Source organism: Myxine glutinosa, chromosome 3 (assembly GCF_964187855.1).
Source record: "Myxine glutinosa chromosome 3, kmMyxGlut1.1, whole genome shotgun sequence".
Classification (NCBI taxonomy): domain Eukaryota; kingdom Metazoa; phylum Chordata; class Myxini; order Myxiniformes; family Myxinidae; genus Myxine; species Myxine glutinosa.
The window spans coordinates 106,657,041-106,677,092 of NC_136263.1; the positions used below are offsets into that span (position 1 = coordinate 106,657,041).

The 20,052-nt window shown below is 45.2% G+C and overlaps 1 protein-coding gene across 4 annotated transcripts in view; it reads right to left on the reverse strand.

Moving 5' to 3' along the window:
* TMTC3 (transmembrane O-mannosyltransferase targeting cadherins 3) overlaps positions 1–18,289 on the reverse strand; it is a 254,285-nt gene extending 235,996 nt beyond the window's left edge. Inside the window, exons 1-3 of one of the 4 annotated variants that reach the window (XM_078774384.1) lie at positions 18,128–18,289; positions 17,255–17,449; positions 5,611–5,829 (exon numbers count right to left, since the gene is read on the reverse strand). In XM_078774384.1, the coding sequence (XP_078630510.1) occupies positions 5,611–5,829; positions 17,255–17,443 (408 nt within the window). In that variant the 5' untranslated portion in view covers positions 17,444–17,449; positions 18,128–18,289. Of the gene's footprint in view, positions 1–3,962; positions 4,029–5,610; positions 5,830–17,254; positions 17,450–18,025 lie in introns of those variants that run through there. The other 3 variants (XM_078774385.1, XM_078774386.1, XM_078774387.1) reach the window with 3 other exon arrangements.
* Between the last annotated feature and the right edge of the window lie 1,763 nt (positions 18,290–20,052).

Below are 20,052 nucleotides of genomic sequence, written 5' to 3' on the forward strand. Positions count from 1 at the left end.
GTGCTTCCCTCTTCACAGATGACAGCCACACAAACAAGCCATGAGCGTCAGCTGTGCTTCCGGAGAGAACATTCTCTTCATGGATATTGATGATTTCAAAAGTCATAACATATTGTTACGTTTGTGGGAGGTAGGCATTACCTTATTCCAGGTAGAATTGCATAGCTAGTGTGCTCTGACTGCCGTGAAGAAGAAGAAACCCCATGTCTCATAAGTAGAGATCCGGGAGACCATATGTCATGGAACAGTGTATCTTTGTTCCCATCACGAGGGGTGGGGTTATGTTCATTAGTTAGGGATTATGGGTAGTTAATCCCCTGTATGTAATGGCCTCTGTTATTTTTCCTCTGTTCCTTATCACACCAGCACCACACACACCTAGACAGAAATCGCGCATTTATAGCACTAAATAAAAGTGACCGGAACCGGGACATTCAACTACCGCTGGCGCCGCAGCCGTCACATCGCAACACCAGCAGGCAGATCCGGGAGGCCACGCCCCGAAAAGCAGTGATTGGTCCGGGATTGATTGGCCCAACGACTGCCAAGATGGGACTATGGGATTGGTGGAGCAGGCACGGATGATGTCAGAGCCTTGAGTATAAAAGAACGCTCTCCCCGACATTTTGTCCTCTTGACTGCCTCTCTTGACTGTCCTTTTTGGCTGTCCCTCTTGACTTCCTCGCATCTTCTGGCTTTGGTGGTGAACAGTCACGATTTCATGTCTCGCTCTGCTTCAGGATTTCACAGCGAGCGGTCGGAGTTCATAGCGCTCCTGGGCGAGGGGAATTCATTGACGAGCAGAGACGAGTGGACGGGCGCGGCCTGCTTGCTGCACGCTTGACAGATAGAGGAGCGAACTGTGCACGGAAGCCTGGTTTCCGCTCGCGAGCTGCGCGGCAAAGCGTGCTGTTCCCGCTAAGGACGTGGGGGGATTTGACGATTCCTGACGAGGTTCAAGAGCAGCTGGGAGCTAAGTGTCCACAAAACAAACACACATTTTTTTTACTTTTGTTCTTTTATATTTCCCTTTGTATGTATATGAGTCTGTGTGGGGCCGCTCCAATTAGGAATTTAGTTTTACCATGCATTCTGTTGTTACTGGCATTTTCTTCAATAAAGCCGGTATTTTTGTACATTTTAATTCCGTGTCGGGTTTGAGTTGATTTATCGCAGGTTTGAAGACGTCGGGTGGAAGCCGTCCAGGTAAGTTCGTCATTCTCCTTTCCCTCACGTGTAAAGAATACCGTCATCATTGGATTGAACATCTTGGAGTTAAAGCACGTTTGGTTATCCGTGTCGCCCTGTGGCATTCACTACAGGGCAGACACACGACAATATGAAATGTCATTGCATTTCACAGGCAAATCAACAGCTCCTGTATGTCTGATTTTGTGATTGGAGTAGGTTGTGAGAAGTTTTGTGGATTTTCAGAGCTCTCCTGTACACACTCATTTTGACAATCAGACAAATTGAGTGTATTGCATTGAGCTCCAGTGTCAATACAGAATTTCACTATTGTGATTTTCCAGCACATGAACTATCTGTGTCCATTTGTCGTTTGATGCTGCATTATTGACAATGCGTGCTGAGTGTATGTTGAGAATTACATGATCATCTGGCTCACTGTCTAACCCAACATCCACCGAATGCAGGCCTTTCAGACGGCGATGACCCACTGCCAACCAGTGGTTGGGGCTTTTTGTAGTATAAACAGGTAGACCTAGCTCCATGAGTGTTGTGGGTTTTTAACCACAAATCGGGAAGAATTTTGGTTGGTTCAGCTATTGAAGGTTGCTTGCTGGTGAAACGTGTTTTTGGTTTTGACTCTCGACATGCGTTGCTTTTGTTCGACACAAGTGTCCTCATCATGCACAATATGGACCTGACTATGTGAGAGCTCCTACTACTGGCCTATTTATAGTGCCTTGACAAGTGACAGACATTCACCCCTGTCCAGAAGTCTTTATTGGACTGTTCATAAATACCATTGACAATAGCATCGATTAAAATGTCATCAGGATTTTCATATAAACAGTCCAGGAGAATGAGATGCAAATTTAGGAAAATAGCCGAAACACTCATTGCTGCCTTCATTGTGTTGTTTTAGCCTGCGTCGAGCTATGGGTTTTGCGTCTCATGGGCAGACACAAGCTACAAATTTATCAATACCTTTTTGAGGGTAGCCTCCTCATTGCTGCATTTGTATTGATTCTTTGTTTCATGTGCTCATTGCTGTGTCTTTTGCATGGCCGTTTGGTTATTTTGATCTTGTGTGGCTGCCTCAGTTAGTTGGTCCTACCCATTTCCTCAATGCCCCCACCCCCACTTCCCTACCTTGCAGACCACCTCCTCCAATAGTTTCTCAAGCACAATTCACACCCTCCCTCTAACTCCTTCCTTATACCTTCCATATTAAATTTAAAATCAACAAAAGGCCCTTTTTTGGAGTTTTTTGATTGTTTGTTTTTGATGGTCCATCCTGTTCCTTGTTGGCCACATGTTAGACAGGGCTGCTTCCTTATTTACTCCTTCTCAAACATCATCTTTCGTCAAACTTGTCCATTTCCACTCTGCCTCAAAACCATTTACTCGTTTCCTTCTCAAAACTGCCACAAATGATAACCTTAAAATCATTAATCATTCTTTCTGAGCTCATTCCTCAAGTCATTCAGTACCAAAACTATTTTTTTAATCTCCCCTTTTTGTCCTCCTCCTCCTAGCTAACTCTGTCAACTCTAATTTTTTAAATAACAATTTATAAAAATTTTCATCTGACCACAATCTCATTTCGAAATGTCCTTCTCCAATACTACTTCCTCATCTTCCCTTCCCTTTCTGTTTTATTCCTCGATCACTCGTAAATCCATGCCATGTCTTTACTTACTGTCTTTCTTCATCTCCTTAATTATCAGGGGTGGATCCGGGGGGTGGGTGGGCACAACCGGTGTGCACCTCACCCAAAACTTCCACTCCCATCAGAAGCTATCGCTTTTTTTTCACATGTATTCAGGTGTACATAACCAAAGACGTGGTCTCAGAATGTGGGAAACTGTCTTGTGAAGTAAAAATTTTCAAAGGATTTCAACTGTAAAGACTAAATATATAATAAGGTAGGTAAGCCTACCTAATATTGCATGGCGTTTCAAAAATTTCAACGTAACATCTGCAATGATTACATGACGAGAACAGCACTCAGCAGAGTTTCAGCACCTCTGCCAGGCTGAACAGTTTACGTTTTGTATCCCACTGATAAGCTGGATCTGAATCCGGACCTCCAAAATCTAATCGACTTGCTCGTCACCAAACCAACTCACCCACCAAGTTTCCTCTGAATCCAACAACAACAACAACAACAACAACAACAACAACAACAACAACAACAACAACAACATGCATTTTAAGGCCATTTTCCCTGCTACAGCGGGGGTTAGCCTTGCGGTCCCCATGACAATCTTTCCCATTTTGCCCTATTTTCTGCATCTCTCCTTGTTAACCCCCTTGCCCGCATTTCTTCTTCCACCATCTTTAGCCAAGTCTTTCTCGGTCTTCCCCGTCCTCTACTTCCTTCTACATTCATCTCCATCACTCTTCTCAACCAGTGACTTTCATCCTTCCTCAACACATGACCAAACCATCTCAACCTGTTCCTCTTCACAGCATCAATCACAGGCTCTATTCCCATCATCTTTCGCAATTCATCATTTGTCTTCCTCTCTCTCTCAACGATACTCCGCACATCCACCGAACCATTCGCATTTCCACCCTTTCCAGCCTTCGTTGCTGCTCTACGTTCATTACCCATGTCCCGCTCCCATAAATCATAACACTTCTCACACATGCAGCATACACCTTTCCCTTCAGCTTCAACGACACTCCCCTCCTCATCAGCACGCCACTCAGTTCCCGAAACTTCTTCCATGCACATCTCACTCTTGCAACCGTTGCCGAGTCTGATCCACCTGCTCCATTCAGCATGTCTCCGAGGTAGCAAAATGTTTTCACACCTTCCAGCTTCACGCCGTCTCCAAGATCCAACTCAACATTTCCTCCATCTGCAGCTCCCTCTGTGCACACAATACATTTGAATGTAGCTGCCCCACTGGTTAATGACCCTCTCAGACCACTACATTTTTGATGAACCCACTCAGCGCACATTGTACATTGAATGGAGTTCACTCCGACACCCTTCCTGCACACAGCACATGGCCACTTCCCAGTTCTTTCCACCTCACCACATGCTTTACCACTTGCCATCACCTCCGTCTTTCCTATATTCACCTTCAGACCTTTTGTCTCCATACATTCCTTCCACTTGTTCATCTTTTCCTTCAGTCCATCCATACTTTCCGCAATCAACGCCAGATCATCTGCATACAACAACTCCCACGGTATACCCTCCTTTACGTTCTGAGCCAGCACCTCCATCACAGCTACAAATAGTAGTGCCCTTAGTACCGACCCCTGATGCACTCCCACCTTCACCTCAAACTCACCACTGTTCCCGTCCTTCGTCCTTACAGCTGTGTGCGCTCTTTTGTACATTGCCATCACAACTCTGATCAACCATTCCTCCACTCCTAACTTCCTCAATGCCCATGTCAATACTTCGCGTGGAACCCTATCGAATGCTTTCTCCAGATCAACAAACCCAAGAAACAACTTCTTCCTCTTCTCCACGTACTTCTCCTGCAACTGCCTCACAATAAAGAGCGTGTCTGAATTCATTCACTACGCACTAATTTCCTCTGAATCCATCCACTACTTTTTGGGATGTCATGCTATATATCGTTTTTGGCCCTATATCTCTCAAAAGATCTCTCTTTTTGGCCCTATCTCAAAACATAACCTCTGCCCCTCCTTCAACGGCGGAGGTAAAAATTCAAAAAAATAAAATGCACCTGCCTTACACTTTGCATATGCTGAAGCTGTGTAAAGCAAGTCCTTCAAAAGCATTGGAATCCACACGTTGAAGCTGTCTCTGGACCTGTTACTCGAGCATTGTAGACAGGTCAGTGGCCTCTCTGTCTTATACCACCTTATTTGGTCTTCTACCACCTAGGTCTTGCACCCTCTACCCTTTCCTTGCTGTCGTCACTCCCCCTTTCCCCCCCCCCCCCCCACACCCCCTTCCCCCGCCCCCAACAAATGCACGATGTTCTTTTCTCTCTTACATTCTGGCGCATTTTGTGTTCTAGCTCTTCCACGAGCCTCTACTTTGGATACACAAAATGCCCTGCCCTTCTACAATGGTGGTATGGTCCCTGAAAATGCATGTAGTGTAATAAATTTCTTTCCAAACTGCCTGGACCCCATCTGCAATCGCTATTTTGGCTGGCAGTCTTGAAATGCTTGTCAGCAACACGTACCCAGGGGCCAGGGATGGGCGGAGCAAGATGTGTACGCCAAATAAACAATAGATGCATATCTGGAACCATTCATGCCAATGTGTACTCCCACCCACCTCCTTCCCTCTCTCCCCCAACTACACCCACCCACAGCTCCCAGTTAATGTCCAATCTCACTCACAAGTGCCTATTCTGAATTTACCTTGTACCCTGCTCCCTATATATAAATTCAAACAAGAGCTATGACATTACAATGACTCACCGCTTCTGTGTGGATAGGATGCACGGCAAAGAGAGCAGCAGCAAAGCGTGCTGCATGTGTTGGCACAAGTATGTAGCAGGTGGCCAGGTAGAGCAGACACACAAGCCAGTGCAGCACACAGTTTGCCAAGTGGTAAGGTGCTGGATTCAGTCCACTAAACAGGTAGTTGAGTCGGAATGTGAGCACTGTCATAGGTCGGTAAGACTTATGGCTGCGTTCCTGAGTAAAAGAAAGCATAGACAAAGGTATAGAATATGATAAGGAGCATCAAAATTCCTTATGCAATTGCTGCAGACAGCTCAGATTTATATATATTTATATGTATATTAACATATAATTTAGTGCTCCAACCTATGACTGAACGCTGTGACGTCACCGCCACAATGTCCACCCTGTCTGCGAAACTCCAAAAGTGCCATCCCGCAGTGCTACATCATAAACATGTTATTTCAGATGCTGTCACAAGTGCATGGAAAACTCATATACCAACCTCATTTCACCCTTATTGTGGCATCATCAGGGCAACGCAATGAGCTTCCACACACTTGTGACTGAAAACCTTTCGGTTATATACCAGTACTTATGCGACTCCATATTGTGAGTGAAGAAAGCGCCAGTAAGGTTTCCCATACAGCCCTTGCTGCACCTTACCAGGAGTGATAAGCACCACCTGCCACGCGGAACATTACCTCTCGCTTCCACCAAGCACACATGGTCATAGGTTGGAGCACTAAATTATACATTAATTCATTACTCCCAACCACATCCAGGCTGACTCCTCAATACAATGTATGTAAGGCCACAATAAACATGGGATCCATACTTGTATATAGATGATAAGATTGCCAAAAGTGATGAGGAAGTACTTTATGTGGAAATACGATTTACATCGTCTTCAGTTGATTTGGGGAGTTTGAGGTTATAAAATTAATTCTGAAACAAATGATCTCTATCACTAGTTTGGCTTCTACCCCAGTCGCTAAGGTCATGCTGTTGCTTCTGTTGGAAATGGTCAGAGGCCCAAAATCTAAAATAACAGTTTCAGAACCATCTCGCTGGACACGTCTCAAACATTCAACATTGTTGGCCATTCTGCTTTGCTGGCCAAGCTCACTGAGTGGAGTGTACAAAGCCGCCTTCATGACCTTCTCCAATCATGCAATTAATGCATTGCTATTACGAGATTAATCTCTTCTCCTTCCACTCCGCTACCAGTGAAAGCAGGAGTGCCCCAAAACTACACCTTAGTTCCAGTCTTGGTACTAATATACTGTTGTAGCTCTGGGTCGTCTCAGTTGCCTGGTATGAATCATGGTGGGCCACTCTAACAGCTGCTAACTGGGCAGGCTGGATTAGAGAGCTTTCCACTCCGATACCATGTCAAATGTGGGGAATGTCAAATCAGCCAATATTCTATGCCAAATGGTACCTCAAGCCCGGTCTCCAATGAACGAGTGAGCCAAGGAGATGCAGTCTGGATATATGTACAATCTGGATATACGGTGTTGATTGCCGTTGCCAATTAGTCCTCACCGGACTTTCTCCAATTGCAAATGAGGATCACCGTGGTTCAACTTCACCCCCCAGACCAGGTATATTTAATTACAGCCATACACGGGAAAAGGAAATACAAGAGGCAATGCAATGAATGAACAATAAAAACCACTTAACCCAACTTTATTTTTTTGCAAGGTCCGAATTCCGGGCACCCATTTTATGTTCGCTGTCAAGCGCTCAGCGTGGCATTACTCTGTGCCATTGTTGACTACTGTGCATCAGAGAAACAGGGAACAGAGAAAATCAGCGGGTTTATTTCAGTTAAGCGGTCAAAGTTTATCAACATTTTAAAAACATTGCACAACCCAACTGCCAACACATCGATGGTGTCTTGTTCAAAGTCAGAAAATGAACCATGGATAGACAATCTCGACCTGACGACAGAAGTCATGGCTGCGGTGCAGACATTTGGTGCTGGTTTTGTTCACTTAAAGTGCCGATGTGGTCACCAAGACACACAAGATGTCAGACCCATGAGGTCTGCATTTGACATACTTATGTCTGGCAAAAAACGGCTACCACCAAAAAAAAAAAAAAAACTAAAAGGTATGTTGTGAAGAGGAAGAAACTAATTGTGAACACAGGTCTAAAATCGAAAATACAACACACAACAACAGGCATTTTAAGGCCATTTTCCCTGCAAGAGTGGGGGTTAGCCTTGCGGTCCCCATGACAATCTTCTCCATTTTGCCCTATTTTCTGCACCTCCCCTTGTTAACCCCCTTGCCCGCATTTCTTCTTCGACCATCTTTAGCCAAGTCTTTCTCGGTCTTCCCCGTCCTCTACTTCCTTCTACATTCATTTCCATCACTCTTCTCAACCAGTCACTTTCATCCTTCCTCAACACATCACCAAACCATCTCAAACTGTTTCTCTTCAGAGCATCAATCACAGGCTCTATTCCCATCATCTTTCGCAATTCATCATTTGTCTTCCTCTCTCTCAACGATACTCCACACATCCAACGAACCATTCGCATTTCCACCCTTTCCAGCCTTGCTTGCTGCTCTACGTTCATTACCCATGTCTCGCTCCCATAAATCATAACACTTCTCACACATGCAGCATACACCTTTCCCTTCAGCGTCAACGACACTCCCCTCCTCGTCAGCACGCCACTCAGTTCCCGAAACTTCTTCCATGCACATCTCACTCGAGCAACCGTTGCCGAGTCTGATCCACCTTCTCCATTCAGCATGTCTCCTAGGTAACAAAATGTTTTCACACCTTCCAGCTTCACGCCGTCTCCAAGATCCAACTCAACATTTCCTCCATCTGCAGCTCACTCTGTACACACCTTACACTTGAATGTAGCTGGAACACTGGTTAATGACCCTCTCAAACCACTACATTTTTGATGAACCCACTCAGTGCAAATTGTACATTGAATGGAATTCACTCTGACACCCTGCCTGCAAACAGCACACGGCCACTTCCCAGTTCTTTCCACCTCACCACATGCTTTACCATTTGCTATCACCTTCATTTTTCCGATATTCACCTTCAGACCTTTTGTCTCCATACATTCCTTCCACTTGTTCATCTTCTCCTTCAGTCCATCCATACTTTCTGCAATCAACACCAGATCATCTGCATACAACAACTCCCACGGTAAACCCTCCTTTACGTTCTGAGCCAGCACCTCCATCACAGCTACAAATAATAGTGGACGTAGTACCGACCCCTGGTCCACTCCCACCTTCACCTCAAACTCACCACTGTTCCCGTCCTTCATCCTTACAGCTGTGCGCGCTCTTTTGTACATTGCCATCACTACTCTGATCAACCATTCCTCCACTCCTAACGTCCTCAATGCCCATGTCACTACTTCACGTGGAACCCTATCGAATGCTTTCTCCAGATCAACAAACCCAAGAAACAACTTCTTCCTCTTCTCCACGTACTTCTCCTGCAACTGCCTCACAATAAAAAGCGCATCTGTCATTCCTCTTCCTGGCATAAATCCAAACTGCATTTCGTCAATCTTCACTTTCTTCCTTATCTTCCTCTCCAACTCCCTTTCCAATACCTTCATTCCAGGCTCCAATAACTTTATCGCTCGATACGAGCCACAGTCCAGAGGGTCACCTTTCCCCTTGTATAGAGGGACGAGGGTACTCAGTTCCCAATCCACTGGAATGCGGCCTTCTTTCACCACCAGATTACAGATCTCTGTCATTCTCTTCACACCCCAAATTCCTGCTGCATTTAGCATATCTCCCACAACTCTCGTCGGCCCTCCCGCTTTTCTACTCTTCATTGCTTTTATAGCTTCCTCAACTTCCTTCTCAGTTATCTTCTCTGCCGGTCCTAAAACTGGGTTACTCTCGATGTTGACATCCCATTCATTCTCTGCATTCAACAGTATTTCCATATATCCCTTCCATCTTCCTTTAATTCCTAAATTTCTAAATTCCTAAATTATTTATTATTTTAATTCCTAAATTAATTCCTAATAGTACATTAATTCCTAAATTCCTAAATTCCTAAATTTAATTCCAAAGGTCTAAAATCGAAAATGAAGTGTAAATATTCGTTCTGAATATTTAAAAATACATAACTGAATTTCTTGAAAATTATTTTAAGTAAGAAAAAATTAAGTTCCAAAGTATGGAAAAATGCAAGATCTTGTCGTTTTCTCAGTTTTGTGTGTGTCTTATAGAGGGTACTGTACTTTGTTGGGGGAGGGGTGTATAAGGCCTTGGATAGGCCTGTTTATACTCCGCAAACAGTACTCATTTTATTTTATACTGGCAAATACCACTTGCCGTTTCGCTTCGTTGACAGAAATACAGGGGAAGAGGGGCAAGGGGGCTGGAGGGGTGGGGGTTGAGGAGGAGTGGGGGGGGAGGGGGGGAGCAAGTATTAAAGTTTCTCATTTTGAGGAGTATATATTTTATGGATGCCCCCAAAGGGCATAATCTAGCATTTTTGTCAACTGAAAGGGCCTAATATCTGGATTTACAAGATTTTCAGGGATGACAAATGGGAGATTAGTATTCTTCAATTCCTTCATATGTCCTGTTGAGCCATGTTAATGATATGCAGTCATTATCACTGCTGAGACCAGCTTCAATGTGTAAAGGAAAACTTACAGAGATACTAAGTTGGTGTCATTTAATCCTCTGACTTGTGTACCAAATACTGTTTTACCCCTAATTTTGTATCTCACGGTGGACAAGTTAAAGTTCATGATTCTATATCTTTCCAACCATAATCATACCGGTTGGAAAGATATAGAATCTGAAATACTGTACTGCTTCGATTTAAACACGTCCAAAAAATCCTCCCGCCCAATAAAATCCCGACCTACCTGCCCTATGCATTGAGCAGCATGTTAACGGAAACCTAACATTTTTGGGGGGACCATATAGGGCCCAATCATTCCACGGTGGAGAGACAAAGGGATTCACAACACACAAAATAGCAGATGCTTCCCGGCAAAACCCCACAGGATCAATCAAGGCACAATCCCAGCTGCTCTGGCTGAAACTGGCTGCTGCTCATAGTAGCTCGGCTCAGGAGGAGAGGCGAGGGTGACTCTGGCCGGGTGGAGCGGGGCTCTGGCACTGCAGTGCAAGCGAAGGTCAAACGTTTCCCCAAAGCTGATCCTGGGCTTCCCTTTGCTTCCATCAATTGCACCTGCTTTTATTGCCACAACCACCCACATCACCTATGACACACCGTGCCCCTCCCCTCTCACTCAGCATTGACCAAGGGTCCCATTTGATGGGTGGCCAAGGGTCCCAAGGGTCCCATTACGACCTGTCACTTGGGCAAGGTCCTCCCCCTTCCTCCTCGAGCAGGACTACAGTGGTTTCTGCACCTAAACTAGCACTGACGGCCTGTCAGATGCTTTAAAATAACATACAAGACAGATTTACAAGAGGTAGAGCATAAAACAAAGACACAGGAGGCTGGCGGTTTCCATCTATTACATGCAAGCAAAGGTACTCGGCATTGCTGGGAAACACGGAGTTGCTTCGCTGATGGGAATATTAAGAGAGGGGGTAGAGAGAGGGGGGGAGGGGGAGAAAAGAGGGGAATGGGAGTTAGAGAAAGAGGGAGAGGGAAGGAGGGAGAGAGGTGTGGGAGGAGAGGGGAGTTAGGAGGGGACAGAGAGAGAGTGAGTGTGGCTGGAGAAAGAGAGGGGAGGAAGAGAGAGAAAGGAGAAGAGAGGAGGGAGGAGAGGAAACAGAGAGAGTGAGAGATAGAGAGAGGTAGAGAGAGATAGAGAGAGATAGAGAGAGATAGAGAGAGATAGAGCGATGGGGACGGGGCAAGGGAGAGAGTGAGAGAGAGAGGGCGGGGGGGGGGGGGGGGAGATGAAAAAAGAAAAAAGAAAGAAAGGTGAGGAGGGAGTTAGCAAAGACAATGATATGTTATGATTAATGACTGCACATGTGCACACACACATATCTCCCGTATAAGCGCTTATGAGTGGACCATTGCAACCAAGGCACCACACGACACCAAAGGCCCCAACGCAGGCAGGTGAGGGTGGGAGATGCCTATGCTCGTCGATCGATGTACTTTCTACTTTTTCACATTTCTCTTTATTCATTCTAATTCTTGGGGCCATCGTGGAAAATCGCATCACATTAAATTGCTTGAATATCGTAATTTGAAAACGATAGTATCTACAAAAGTGATGTATACAGAGATTTGTAGGTATGATGATGAGACATTCGATGATGTGTGAGAAAAGTGAAAAGAAATAATGTTGACCTCAGCACCATCCCCACACACACCACTCAGGACCCAAGCCCTCCACCCTAATCAAAGTTTTAAATGTCTGGGGGCCATGCACCCCTCCCCCACCCCCACACCCCATCATATATCATCATTCATCACCATGTTGCCATAATTTCAGTTCCCCCCAATCATAAAGTTTGATCATTTGCCCCAACCAGGTATATGGCGTAATATATGAACGTTACCTAAAGGGTGTTGAAAGAAACATAACTGCCAAAGCCAAATGGTGTTACATTCTACCTTTCAGAAGTGTAATTGTCAGCTATAAAACTCTCCCAATATGTAGAATAAATATGTGAGAGACATACATACATACGGAGAGACAAACGCTGTAAACACAGGAACCAAACATCTACACCGTAAAAAAAATCGTTTGTTTAATCACGAATTTGCCAATTCTAAAAGCCTCTTTGTGGGTTAGAAGAAGAGGAAGAAGCGCTAATGTATGGTTTGTTCACACAGCAGTTTGAACGGAAACATTTATTATTCTAAGACAGTAGAAACCATTTAGAAGGACACGGAACGAGCATACAAAATTATATATACAACAGTGGTATTTTGCAAAGCAATAGAAAAATATATAAAACTACACAGAAAGAGCACACAAACAACAACAACCAGGGCCATGATAACAATCGAGTGTTATAAAAATATCCTTATTTTCACGTGTTTTACTTAATGTGTTTCACGTGTTTGTTTGTGTTTCACACTGAATAAAAAAACGTAAAGGTGGAGCATGCAGATTGTGATACATGACAGGTTCAAAGATATGTCCGGCCTGAACGTCATAGGAATCAAAATGGCGGTGTGTGGAGTCAGCCGCCGTACCACCGTAATAACATCACATCACCCCTGTCATGTGACCAGAACCTCAGCTCTGATTGGTGGACGTTTGAGGGGACATACATACATCCAAAAAAACCAAAACATACATACATACATACATACATACATACATACATACATACATACATACATACATACATACAGCCAAACTGTTCTACACGGCTTTGCCCTATGGGTTACGCTGTAAAAAAAAAAAAAACTCATGACAAAACTGACAAATTACTTTACGGCCTGAGAATTCAAGTTGTGCCTTCAGGACGAGTTACAAAATTAACCTCGTGAATCAATCACACTTATACGCTTTGACATTTTAGCCACCTAATTTTAATGCAATTCCAGCTCAAATTCTCGCTTCCAGCTCCTCCATGAGCCTCACCTTTGTATTTTTTTTTGTTTTGTTTTTGGAGTTTCCACTTTGTTTTTGGAGCAAAACTCTAAAAAAAAAATGTCAAGGTTTTGCGGTATTACCAGATTTGGTGACGTAATGATAAACTAGAAGGGCATTCGGTAGAGCGCATACCTCCACCAGCCTGAACAGTTTATGTTTTGTATCCCACTGATAGGCCGGATCTGGATTCTGACCTGAACCAAAATGTAATCGGTTTGTTCTTGTCGCCTAACCTAACCAACTCATCCACCAAGTTTTGTCATAACTTGTCCACAACGTTTTGCAATATCTTGCTATATATCGTTTTTGGTCCTATCTCACGATGGTAAAGAATCATTTAAAAGATTTGAAAATTATTGGATCTGGATTTGGATCTTCAAAGTCGAATCGATTCATCCCCATCACACCCAACCTGGCCACTAATTTCCGTCCGAATCCATCCCTAAGCTTTCAAGATGTCCTGCTGACAGACAAACAGACAGGGGTGAAAACAGGCCGGAGAGGAGTCGGTAGAAGACAGAAAGACCACCTACCTGCCTGCGGTGAGTGAGTGAAAGGCCCTCAGAGATAGCTTCATCGCGGGAGATTCCAATAATTCTGAAAGCTTTGGTTTCAACAGCGTGAAGCCGAGCTAGGTGTGAGGCAGGAGCACCGGCCCATAGGGGAGAACAGTATTCCATTGAGCTGCGGATGAAAGCCTTGTATGTGGTGAGGAGCTCAGGTGTGCCGAGGAAGGACTTCGCACGACGGAGGATGCCCAGTCGGCGACTGGCTTTGGAGGCCAGCTTGGAAATGTGGTTTTCCCAAGAAAGGTCATGGCAGATAGTGAGACCCAAAATCTTGAGCGACAGAACTTCTTGGAGAGGATTGTTGAGAAAGTAGATGGGAGGGTTGTCCAGTCGATCTTTTCGGAGAGACGTAGTAAGAGTGTGAGATTTGTCAGGATTGAAAGACATGTTCCACTTGTTTGACCAGTCTGTGATTTTGTCCAGGTCTTCAGAGAGTGAGGAGGCAGCAGACTGCCGATCTGAGGGAAGAGGAATGGAGCGGCAGAGAGTGGAGTCATCAGCAAAGAGATAGAGAGGATTTTCGAGAGAGTCAGAGAGATCATTGATGAAGACCAGAAAAAGCACGGGGCCCAGAACACTGCCTTGGGGAACTCCAGCCTGAACAGGAAGAGGAGATGAGAGAAACCCATTCAGGGCCACACGTTGACGACGACTAGAGAGGAAGTCCGCCAGCCATGCGTGGAGAAAAACTTCCCTGCTAATGTCTGCTGCTCTTCTTCTGCTCCAATCGGTTCTTCTGATCATGTGCTTGTCAAAGTGGACATCTCTCTGGCCATTCTCAGAGAGCCTCCTCAGCGTCGACGAGTCTGGCATTTCACTCAGGCCGACTGGGACGGTCTTCAAGCAGCCATCAATCGTCTGGATTGGTCTCCCATCTCCACTGCCTCTGACATCAATTCTTCCTGGGAATTCTTCCAAAGCAAACTGCTCTCTCTCATGCACAGATTTATCCCATCTCGTCTTCAGTTGTCTTACCCTTCCTCCCGTCCATGGTACACTGAATCTTGTGGTGAGGCAGTTGCCCTGAAACAACTTGCCTTTGCCTCTTGGAAGGCAAATCCAACTGAAGGCAATCTCACTTCCTTCCACCAAGCTCAGAGCAAGTGTGTGTCTACCCTCAGGAGTGCCAGGAAGCACTATCTCTCCACACTCAAGAATGAACTCTCAAACCTGTCTCCTTCCTCCAAATCCTGGTGGCGTCTGGTCAAATCCGTTTCTGGTGTTTGTTCCCACTCCATCCCCTCCCTTACCTCAAATGGCCACACAGTTGACATCGCACGTGACAAAGCCGAATGCCTCAACTCTGTGTTTGCCTCAAAATCTTGTGTCCCAAACCCATCTCTCTCTGTTCCCACCTTTCCCAGTCGAACCCAACTGCTCCTGGACTCTGTGTCCTTCTCTCCTGACAAGGTGGAGGAGTTTTTGTCTAACCTCGACTCTGATTCTGCAACTGGACCAGACGGCATCAGCCCACGGGTCCTAAAATCCTGTTCTTCCACTCTTTCACTCAATCTCTCTGTCCCTTTCACCCTCTCTTTTGCTCAAGGTCATCTGCCAGCATCCTGGAAATCAGCAAACATTACCGCTTTACCCAAAAAAGGTGCAAAAACAGATCCTTGCAACTACAGACCAATCAGCCTGCTCCCAATTATCAGCAAAGTCATGGAATCCATCATTGCTTCGGATATGAAATCTTTCCTCTTCTCCAACGGCTTGATCTCTGATCATCAATTTGGTTTCAGACCAGGTCACTCTACTCTGGACATGCTGCTTCTGCTGTCTCAACAATGGATGGAGGTCCTCAATGCCAAACAGGAAATCAGAGCTGTCTCCCTCGACATATCACGTGCCTTCGATACGGTCTGGCACCCAGCTCTGCTCACCAAACTCTCCTCCTATGGTATCCATGGAAATCTCCATGCATGGCTTGCGGACTTCCTCTCTGGTCGTAGTCAACGTGTGGCCCTGAATGGATTTCTCTCAACTCCCCTTCCTGTTCAGGCTGGAGTTCCCCAAGGCAGTGTTCTGGGCCCTGTGCTTTTTCTGGTCTTTATCAATGATCTCTCCGACTCTCTGTAAAATCCTCTCTATCTCTTTGCTGATGACTCCACTCTCTGCCGCTCCATTCCTCCGCCCTCAGATCGGCAGTCTGCAGCCTCCTCACTCTCTGAAGACTTGGGCAAAATCACAGACTGGTCAAACAAGTGGAACATGTCTTTCAATCCTGACAAATCTCACACTCTTACTATGTCTCTCCGAAAAGATCGACTGGACAACCCTCCCATCTACTTTCTCAACAATCCTCTCCAAGAAGTTCTGTCGCTCAAGCTTTTGGGTCTCACTATCTGCCATGATCTTTCTTGGGAAAACCACATTTCCAAGCTGGCCTCCAAAGCCAGTCGCCGACTGGGCATCCTCCGTCGTGCGAAGTCCTTCCTCGGCACACCTGAGCTCCTCACCACATACAAGGCTTTCATCCGCAGCTCAATGGAATACTGTTCTCCCCTATGGGCCGGTGCTCCTGCCTCACACCTAGCTCGGCTTCACGCTGTCAAAACCAAAGCTTTCAGAATTATTGGAATCTCCCGCGATGAAGCTATCTCTGAGGGCCTTTCACTCACTCACCGCAGGCAGGTAGGTGGTCTTTCTGTCTTCTACCGACTCCTCTCCGGCCTTGCACCCCCAGCTCTCTATGTGCTCTGTCCCCCAAATATTCCTACAGGTCGCACAAGATCTGCCAGCAACCCTCTGATGGTTAAACTGCCGAAATCTCGGCTCTCTGCTCACCTTCACTCTTTCATTCCTCTTTTCTCCCGCCTCTGGAACAAACTCCCTCAACTCCCTTCAATCCCACTCGTCCCTCCAGGTCTTTAAAACAGCTGTTCACCACTATCTCTTATCTTCCCCCATCCAAAACCTTGATCTTTTCTACCCCTGCTAATTCACCCCAGATCCACCTTGTTTGAAATTCCAACTTCTTTCCTGGAAGTCCTGGCAGTGTCCATATGTTTTATACCTCTCCCACCCCCACCCCCTTCCCATGCCCCCTCTCCAATGCCCTCTCCCTCTCACAAATCTCTCGATGTCTCCATGTCTCTCGGTCCCTGCTCTCAAAATAATGTTGTGTTTGTGTCCTTCCTCCTCTCTCCCCATCTTGTCTACCGCTCCCGATGTTATATGTTTTATGTGTCGGTTTGTCTTTCTGTGTGATTAATGTTCGCTCTTTCACGAGCCTCGATCTTATATACAAAAAAAAAAAAAAGAAAAAAAAAAGGTGTTAGCTCTTTCACGAGCCTCGACTCTGTATACAAAAAAAAAAGGAAAAAAAAAGGGACTTCTGACAAAGGCATACATGTGGCAAGGAAGTTATTTCATGTTACACTGGAGTTGCATGCCATACATGGACAGCACATAAAATTTCCCTCCATTGAAAAGCAAGTAAAGCACAGAAAGCCAGCTTCTTAGCACATTCACCAAGCAGGGATGTTTAGAAATGAATTTCCAGTGGGCTCAGAGCTGCTCAACCCACCTCTGACATGGGTGTTCCCCAGAAATCATTTCGAAAGAGGTTGACGAGAGGTGTTGTGGGGCGAAGATCTTTATTATCTTGTATGGCTGAGATGTCATCAAACACAAAGCCACCGAATAAGCTGTTAAAGTAGCAAATTGAGACCAGTGCGGCAAGACACAATGCCTCCTTGAAGGTCACAACTCCCATGATGCACTGCAATGGCAAGAGAAAGAACAGATCAGAGCAAGAGCGCAATGCCATCATAGCATTTATAAAGGGCACTACCAGCCACTAGTGAGCTATAACTGTACATATCAGACCATGGCCCAGCCAGCAATGTCAACAAATGCCAATCCACATGTGAAACATGATACCAAACATGAACTCAACAACTCTCAAGATAACTATTACAAATGTCTATGACGTCAAACAACACATCTCGTCAAGGGTCAAAATGAATCAAACTTTTCCCATATTAAGCTGTCTGGACGTGAACTCGCTTCCTTTGCTTCTCGGATCCGACCAAGGCAGCACGAGGCACTGCACATGCGTCACGTGGAATATTAAGCCGGCTGTCCATTTCCTCTTGTACTTCCTTCTGAACGTTAAACATCAAACCGCGTCTTTCTCAAAGCTGCGGCTTTCGAAGAACCTCGCCCGAATTAGAAAGTTTCTATTTCAGTGAAGGAGCATGGCATTTATTACGTTTGCCTCATACTATTACTAAGACCCTTTGTATTGTGACCAACAACCGCATTGGCGACCCTATAAAGCTAGACCAGGACAGACCTCTTACGATCCCCTACTAAAGTTGATCACATAACTGCGAGATGGTGTTCGAATATCAGTCAGTCTGGCCTTGACTTTGAGTGTCCAGAATAAGGGGCCGACCTGTGCGGAGACTGCTTGAAATGCGAGTACGAACAGTAAGAGCGAGAAACAGGGAGAACTGTCACTGAGGAATGCCGGGTCCAGGCAGAGCCTTGCCTTTCCCGACCGCTGTGCAAGCACAACGCTATCGTTCTGCAGCGCTAGCGCTAGGCCGCAGGAGCATGACGAGCAGCGAGGAGACTTTTGCCAGTTATAAACGCTCCAGGGGCAGCAAAGAGGCGCAACATTTCCGACGAAACATTTTAGCAGCCGCCCTCAGAACTAGTTACTATTATATAAATGAGACATAGACGAATGAGCTTATAAGCTATGACTATGATAATGATCAATGAGCAGTTCAGAAAAATCATGACATTGTTTACAATCAAACGCGGATTTATTAGAAATTTAGACCCAAATGGGAAAGTTAAAAAAATTATTGATGTGAGGCATTTGGAGTAGTCTAGTTTGTGAGGCATTTGGAGTAGTGTAGTTTGTGAGGCATTTGGAGTAGTCTAGTTTGTGAGGCATTTGGAGTAGTCTAGTTTGTGAGGCATTTGGAGTAGTCTAGTTTGTGAGGCATTTGGAGTAGTCTAGTTTGTGAGGCATTTGGAGTAGTCTAGTTTGTGAGGCATTTGGAGTAGTCTAGTTTGTGAGGCATTTGGAGTAGTCTAGTTTGTGAGGCATTTGGAGTAGTCTAGTTTGTGAGGCATTTGGAGTAGTCTAGTTTGTGAGGCATTTGGAGTAGTCTAGTTTGTGAGGCATTTGGAGTAGTCTAGTTTGTGAGGCATTTGGAGTAGTCTAGTTTGTGAGGCATTTGGAGTAGTCTAGTTTGTGAGGCATTTGGAGTAGTCTAGTTTGTGAGGCATTTGGAGTAGTCTAGTTTGTGAGGCATTTGGAGTAGTCTAGTTTGTGAGGCATTTGGAGACGTCTAGTTTGTGAGGCATTTGGAGTAGTCTAGTTTGTGAGGCATTTGGAGACGTCTAGTTTGTGAGGCATTTGGAGTAGTCTAGTTTGTGAGGCATTTGGAGTAGTCTAGTTTGTGAGGCATTTGGAGTAGTCTAGTTTGTGAGGCATTTGGAGACGTCTAGTTTGTGAGGCATTTGGAGACGTCTAGTTTGTGAGGCATTTGGAGTAGTCTAGTTTGTGAGGCATTTGGAGTAGTCTAGTTTGTGAGGCATTTGGAGACGTCTAGTTTGTGAGGCATTTGGAGTAGTCTAGTTTGTGAGGCATTTGGAGTAGTCTAGTTTGTGAGGCATTTGGAGTAGTCTAGTTTGTGAGGCATTTGGAGACGTCTAGTTTGTGAGGCATTTGGAGACGTCTAGTTTGTGAGGCATTTGGAGACGTCTAGTTTGTGAGGCATTTGGAGTAGTCTAGTTTGTGAGGCATTTGGAGTAGTCTAGTTTGTGAGGCATTTGGAGACGTCTAGTTTGTGAGGCATTTGGAGTAGTCTAGTTTGTGAGGCATTTGGAGTAGTCTAGTTTGTGAGGCATTTGGAGTAGTCTAGTTTGTGAGGCATTTGGAGACGTCTAGTTTGTGAGGCATTTGGAGTAGTCTAGTTTGTGAGGCATTTGGAGTAGTCTAGTTTGTGAGGCATTTGGAGTAGTCTAGTTTGTGAGGCATTTGGAGTAGTCTAGTTTGTGAGGCATTTGGAGTAGTCTAGTTTGTGAGGCATTTGGAGTCGTCTAGTTTGTGAGGCATTTGGAGTAGTCTAGTTTGTGAGGCATTTGGAGTAGTCTAGTTTGTGAGGCATTTGGAGTAGTCTAGTTTGTGAGGCATTTGGAGTCGTCTAGTTTGTGAGGCATTTGGAGTAGTCTAGTTTGTGAGGCATTTGGAGACGTCTAGTTTGTGAGGCATTTGGAGACGTCTAGTTTGTGAGGCATTTGGAGTAGTCTAGTTTGTGAGGCATTTGGAGTAGTCTAGTTTGTGAGGCATTTGGAGACGTC